A 7610-nucleotide genomic window follows, 5' to 3' on the forward strand; every position below is an offset into this window, starting at 1 on the left:
TGTTCCCCTTAGTTATGTGTAGCACGTTGTACAGAATCGTCAGATTTTGTATATATTTTTTTGGAAAATCCATTTTTGTGTGAAAGAACTAAAACAAAACGATATAACTTTAAGATAAAATATGATAATTTTTTTTTCTATAATGGATGTGATGCTGCTTCTGGTGCATGGTCAATAATCACTAAACATACAGGTTTTGATATGTGACTACATGTATTATTAACTCAATTTACAATTTATGTTTTTTGTCAAACATATTTCTGTTTATTGTCTATTGCAATTGTGTGATAAAAAATCAATGTACTGATTATGCCCGTAATGGGTCCACTATTGGAAATAAAATATATCTATCTATCTATCTATCTATCTAATAATCTATCTATCTATAGCTCTAATAATGTGGTTTCAGAAAATATAATATAAGTTGGGGTAATTAAACTCGTTCTCCTGGTATAAACCACCCATCAATGTAGACATAAAACAAATACTTGCACCAAATAACCAAGTATAATCAATACTTGTACCAAATATCCAAGTATAACCAATACTTGTACCAAATATCCAAGTATACATAAATACTCTGAATATGCACCCCATAAAAGGCTATAATAAATACCAAAGACTTAGTAAAGTGGATAGTCGCACGACAACGCCGATGCTCTATATTTAATAAGAAATAAGCACAATTCATACATATATATCTACACATATCATATATAATTCAAACATCAGTATCAAACAAAAAACTCTCCAAATAAAAAGCTTAATAAACTTTAACCAGAATAAAATTTACCAAGAAAATTCGACTGCTCAGATTGACGATGTCGTGCTGAATGATTACATAGGCAATAAAATACCGCGAAAATAATTTTGAAGCGGGGAAAACATTACGCCCCTCTATGCTACATATGATGAAACACCCAGGAGAAATTAATTTCACTCTAATGCACTGCCCGTTTAAGCGAATGAAATTATAATTCTTTTGCTTCAAATCAAAAACATGTAAACTTATAGCACATTCATTTATAAAAGTTAAATAATCTAGGAAGTCTTCTGTTATTTGTAAATTCAAAAGCCGGTAAGTATGGAAATATTATTGGTATATTAAATTCTCAAACATCATACAGTATTCATATATAGCAGCAGATTAGAGGATTTTGTGATTTCTCATTTAATTTATGAAACTGGCGCAGTGCTTGCACTAAACTATATTTTACTTTAAAAATATTGAACATTATTGGCCTTATGAATAATACGATCAATAACCGATTTTTTTCGACATTTTACTTTCTTATTAATCTTGAAATAGGTGTCACCTAAGTGGTTATTTTACAAAAGTCTTTCAATCTTTTCTATAGATAACTCAGTAACACAGCTTCGTATGCGCACTTTGGGATTCTTAAAATCTTATAAACTTGTCTTATTTCTAAACTATAATTAAGGTAGATATATAGGGGGTCTTATTTTATAATTTGCAAAACATGTTGTTTACGTTATGCTTTTTCCCCCTAAAAAATTTAATAAAAGGTATGTATCCCTTAGCTATATATATACGTTACACTTTGTGCAGAATTGTGATTATTTATGGAAACTCATTTTTTGTGTGACAGAACGAAAACAAAACGATATAAGTAACTTAAAATATAATAATATAGCTCTTATAATGTGGTTTTAGAAAACATCTATATTTCTAAAAGGAAGATATCGATATCATTGATTCGCAACTCCTCTAAAACCATTCAAAGTCGGAAATATTTGTGAAACGACGTATAAATTTAGTGTTTCGTACTTCCTAAATTTGTCTTTGGAATAATCTTTTTTTCTACAGAGAACGCCAAATATTTCAGAAAATATCAAAATTCGGAGACCGTTGGTCTAATTTGCTAGATCTTGTGAGAAAGCTGCGTACAATTGATTTATAGGTATAGAAAAAACATAAAAAGTGTCTCATTTATCCCCGATCTCCCCTACAGCTAAGTTAAAAAAGAAAAATGATTAAAAAAGTAGTGTTTTTTTGTAATAAAAAAAAAAAACCACAAGCGTATTTATAAAATCATAGACATGTTCTTTTATCTTTAAGATGAAAAGTCTCACAAAAGAATTTCCGTATTTTTCAAAATTTTCATATTGCATTTAAGATTGGTTTCGGCTATTTTACAGTACCAGATGGCGGAAGGCAACTGATTTACCAAAAAGCAAATGCTCGAAATTCCAATTTTGTTAATGTAATATACTTTCTGTCTATCGGAAGAAATAACATAAATATGTGGTGCACCATATTTTTGATGTTATTTCGAATAAACAGAAAAAAATATAACAGTCATTCCTTATAATTTAATTTTAAATTTCATTTCACGACGAAAAACGTTGGTGACGTCACGGTCACATGATCATATTATGCAACGAGCTGATAGATAAAACCACTGTCAGCCAATTCTAATTGAAGTTTTTTTCATGTATAAAAGAAATGCTCTACGAAGTAACAGTGTTCTCGGGCCTTATAATTTTGATTAATTTCATTACCTTGATGCCAAAACATTGTAGCAACGTTTTGACCAATTTCCTCTAAATACTCAAAAAGATAATCAATTCTTACTTTTACATTGAACTAGTACACATTTTGTTTAGGGTCAGCTGAAGCCCGCTTCCAGATGTGGGATTTTCTCGCTGTGTTAAAGACCCATTGGTGGACTTCGGTTGTTTTCTGTTGTTAGGTTAGATTGTATTCCCCATTTCCATTCACAGTTTTATTACTTAAAAAATGAATATGTATCGTTTATTCCCTGTTTTTTAGTTGCTGCTGTAGTTGTTTATTATATATTTTATTTTCAGGTCCAATATCTGGACTGCTAAGCATGCATTTTTCATTTAAATGGTGTACTATTATTGGCGGCCTGGTTTCCTGCCTTGGTATGGTAACCAGTTTTATGACAAACAATATTGGTATGCTGTATCTCACGTATAGCTGTTTGTTAGGTAGATATATGTTTGATATAAATAAAGAAAATGTAAGGTAGTTGTCTAAGTGCTTGTGAGCACTGAAGGTTAAAGATTGCATCTATTTTGCAGTGTGAGCCAAAAAAATATTACATACCGTATAGTCGGCTTTAAAATGCCCCGACATGAAAAATATAAAACAATTCAATTGAGAAAACAATACGGCCTCATTTATAACAAAACAATTTACGAAAAACAAATATGACAAAAACCACTGAACAACAGACTCCTGACTTGGAACAGGTGCATACATATATAACGTGTTGGAGGTAAGGGGGGGGGGGGGGGTAAACATGTTTGTGAGTGCTGAAACCTCTCTAAAACCTGGAACAGTGGTGTAATTTAAGCGAAAGATATAAGAACAATCTATAAAAATCAGTTGAAAAGGATTACCTAATCAGATCAATATTAAGCCGAAAAACGTCAAATAAAAGCACAGGATTCAAAAGGATGAAGCCAGTCCAATAAAGGTTTTGACTGCATGTATACCCCAAAACGAGTTTTGATTGCATCAATACCCCAAAAAGCTATTAGGGAATTGGATAGTAACTATTTACTGCTCTATGGGTTTACATTATTTTTATAGTTAGCAAACAGTTCTTATATAATAAGACACTGTGTATTGCATATATCACACGCTTATGAAATGATACATGTTATAGTGTACTTATATATCCACGTTGTGATTTTTTATATATAAGTATATAATTAGTGCTGAGGAAACATTGTAATTACAGGCATTTCCAAAAAATATTGTACATGTCTTTTTATAATTTCAGTCACGATAATTATAAAAAAAACATTGTTTTTCCCATCAGGATATAAAACATTGTCTTTCTAGTCATGATAATAAGAATAATAAGAATAAGAATTTTATTAGTGTAAAATCCAAACAATAGGACTGTTACTAAAATACATAAAAACAAACAAACAAACAAACAGACAGACAGGCATATTAATTACAAAACATAGACATTAAACACTACAAACATGTATCATTGAAAGAAAGAAAATATATAGATTATTAATATTAATTATAATACTTTGACAGCATGATATGAAAAAATTGTAATTCCGGTCATGATATAAAAAAAAAAGTAAAATCACCAAAATACAGGAACTCAGAGGAAAATCCAATTAAAAACATTGTAATTCCAGTCATAAGATAAAATCAGTGTAATTTCAGTCATAAGATAAACAAAAATGTAATTCCAGTCATGAGATAAAAACATTGTAATTCCAGTCATGATATGAAAAAAGAAGATGTGGTTTGATTGCCAATAAGACAACTTTTCACCAACAAAATGACGGAGATGTAATCAACTGTAACTAAATTCAACTGGTAATTAAATTCCACACGCAAAATTCCGAAGATGGCATTACTTCGGATTCCATCAAGGAAAAATCTCAGAAGTACAGAAACTTTAAGAGATGATTACAGACGGAACCTGAAGCGGATCGTGACTTTTGCCATGAAAATATGAAAGGTTATGAGTGTTGTTTTAGTACCAAATTCTCCATCAGCTCAACAGACAACAGCAAATATAGATAAAGACATCGTTTGCAGGTTTTAGTGAAGTTGTCCCTGATCACGCAACCAAAATTGACCAAATCATAGATTAACAACTTTTCGTTTGGAGATCATTCCATTTGAAAAGTCCGACTGGCTAGGTAACCAATGAAATGTAAATATTATATTTCAATTAGAGAGTCATTAGACAGTGACATTTTGTGGAGAACCAAGCAATCTTATTTACAGAAATTCAGAGAAGTACTAGAAAATATTGTCAGACAGATAAAGGAACGGTTTAAGATAGAAAATGAGTATCGGAAAATTTTTATTTGAGGGCAAAACAATAAATATTGTGACATGTCGTAAATTACACTCATCATGATTCTTACATGGACATGAAATGTGTATGAGTATCATGTTAAGAAACTATTTATTTATTTTTAGGTGTAGGATTTGGACTATCTTACCCTCCGACTTTATCTATAATAAACTTTTATTTTGATAAGAGAAGAGCATTTGCTAACGGAATTCTTACTGCATCCTTTGGATTGTCAAGTTTGATATATCCTACATTGTACCGGAAGTTGATAGACCATTATGGTATACATGGCGCTATGTTAATTCTTGGTGGTTTGTTACTGAACATTTGTGTTGGTGGAAGTTTCTTCCGACAGCCAAGGAGCTTCATGCGTCCAAGTGCTCCAATAAATAGTCCTGAAAGTAAAAAACTGTTATCGCACACAAATGAAGGGAGTAAAAACAAGAGTAAATTGACTTTTGCGATTGACAAAATCCTTGATATGTTTAGAACATATTCTGTTGCTTTAAGAAACACATCCTTTTTATTATACTGTTTCGCCATGTCGTTTGCACTGGTTGGATACTCTTCAATCTTTATGATCCTTCCGCCACACATTGAAAGTCAGCAATTTACAAAAGACGACGCAGTTGTTGTTTTAACTGTAATTGGAGCTACGGAATTTGTTATTAGATTTTTTTCCGGTATCATTATTGATAAACAATGGCTTAGCGTTCAAACGATGTTCATCTTGACAATGTTTACGGGTGGGATATGTGCTATTGCGGTGACATTTTTTCCGGAGTATGCCTATCAATATCATATATGCAGTGACTGTAGGAATATTTCCTGGAATTTTACATTCATTAAGACCGTTACTAGTAGTCTCCTCATTGGGATTGAAGATTCTACCCATAGCGTATCCATTATCTACTTTGTTTTCTATACAGCGTGTTTAATGGGCAGCCTGGTCTAGGTAAGTATTTATTTATAATTACTTTAACTCCAACCAACATGTATTTCTTGGTTGCTATGACGTCTGGCGGACTTTTTCATGACTTTGTAGAGCCGTGCTACATCAGAGCGCAAACCAGTAGTTTGAACTTTTTTTTAAATGAAATATCACTGAAATGTTCATTTTCTGTAAATTTTCTGTTTATAAAATGTTGAAACACTCACGTTTTTCTTCGCATAGGTGCAGATTGCCTTAGCCCTGTTTGGCATAGTTTGGAATTATCGGTTTTACATGTTCTTCAACTTCATATTTGATTTGGTCGTCCAACTGTTCGATTCGATCGTCACTGACGAGTTTGATGGTGTGTCAAAATATAAGCCTGCATGGTATCTCTGATGGTTCTCTTAAAAACAAAAAATGGAAAATGCCGACATTGACTTAGGTTGGCACATTTTCAAGTAGATAAATCATACATCATTCGATTTCTTATAGATATCAGAAGATGTGATATGATTGCCAATGAGACAACTCTCCATTGAATCAAGTAACACTTTAAAAGAGTAAACCATTATAGGTAAAAGTACGGTCTTCAACAAGGAGCCTTGGCTCACACTGAATAGTAAGCTATAAAGTGTTCCAAAAATGACTAGTGTAAAACCATTCAAATGGGAAAAACCAACGATCTAATCTAAATAACAAAGAAGAAACGAGAAACACTTATGAACCACATCAACAAACGACAACTACTGGACATCATGCAGATTTCATGACTTAGGACAGATGCACACAAATGCAGCGGGTTTAAACATTTTAATATGTGCCAATCTTCACACTTATCTGAAACAACAGTGTAACATCACAACATAGAAAGACACACTATAAAATATCAATTGAAATGGTTTAACTCAATCAAAATTCTACTTTTAAGGTGCAAGAAGCAATCTAGGACTACCAAAATAATACAGCATCTTATTGGCATTAAACCTGTAAATGCTCCGATTATCAAACTATTCGGACCATGTATCGATTACATGGATTTATATTACCAGAATTGTTTAACATTACTAAAATACTAGTAATAATGATATGATATGTTTAAAATTAAAGCTTGATTGACCAATTGTTGAATACTTTATTAAGGATGGTTAGAAGATTATACTGGTAACTGGAATGTTTTCATTTTATACAATTGGTGGACTATTTTTTGCGTCATCGCTTTGTGTGTTAATTGAACGGATGTTAGTTAAAGAAACACAGAACGAAGAAATTGTTATAAAGACAGACGATGACGTCGTTGAAGTTACGAAAACAAACCAGAACAACATGGAAAATAAAGATCGCGATGATGTTAAAACAAGTCTTGTGATCAAGTGCCCATAATCAACTGAGCTTTGCATGAAGTTCAAATACGTCGCTTGCATGTAGTATGGTGAACATGCATTCGGAATTGAGCAGATGAGTTATTTCAAATCGCCTGCATATATCAGAACAGTCCTGTTCTTCAAACGTTACTGATAATAGTACTGACAGAAATACTCATTTATTCTTCTGACCGTCATAGAATTGTTCTTTACTTTTAATGTTTAAAGGAATTTGTAAATCAGGGCATTTTTAATAAAGCATATTTAAAGTAGGTTCTTTGTGTTTAACAGAATGTCTACAGAAACAGTATTGTATTTTCTACATAAAACCACAGGTACAGGAAAGTTTTACAAACAGTAAGGTGACGGATACTCAGTTTTCAGCAATATTTTCAATAGGGCGTCTTCGTGTTTTTAATCATTGTTTACCACTTTCTATCAATTTACTCAGAACTTGATCCAAAAAATTACCACGACCCAAACAAT

At 31.9% G+C, this 7610-nt stretch overlaps 1 protein-coding gene across 1 annotated transcript; it reads left to right on the forward strand.

The window, feature by feature from the left end:
- Positions 1–1046: 1046 nt before the first annotated feature.
- On the forward strand, positions 1047–5784 carry LOC139505081 (monocarboxylate transporter 12-B-like). Its single transcript, XM_071294898.1, has 3 exons — positions 1047–1078; positions 2833–2976; positions 4955–5784. Exons 2-3 carry the CDS (start codon positions 2856–2858, stop codon positions 5782–5784), a joined length of 951 nt encoding a protein of 316 aa, XP_071150999.1. The 5' UTR covers positions 1047–1078; positions 2833–2855.
- Positions 5785–7610: the final 1826 nt, after the last annotated feature.

This window comes from Mytilus edulis, unplaced genomic scaffold, assembly GCF_963676685.1.
Source record: "Mytilus edulis unplaced genomic scaffold, xbMytEdul2.2 SCAFFOLD_640, whole genome shotgun sequence".
Classification (NCBI taxonomy): domain Eukaryota; kingdom Metazoa; phylum Mollusca; class Bivalvia; order Mytilida; family Mytilidae; genus Mytilus; species Mytilus edulis.

Excerpts from the sequence above, each read along its gene's own strand:
- LOC139505081 (XM_071294898.1), top strand. The coding sequence starts at position 2,856 with ATGCATTTTTCATTTAAATGGTGTACTATTATTGGCGGCCTGGTTTCC. Across the intron at positions 2,977-4,954 it reads CACGTATAGCTGTTTGTTAG|GTGTAGGATTTGGACTATCT; the intron begins GTAGATATATGT and ends ATTTATTTTTAG.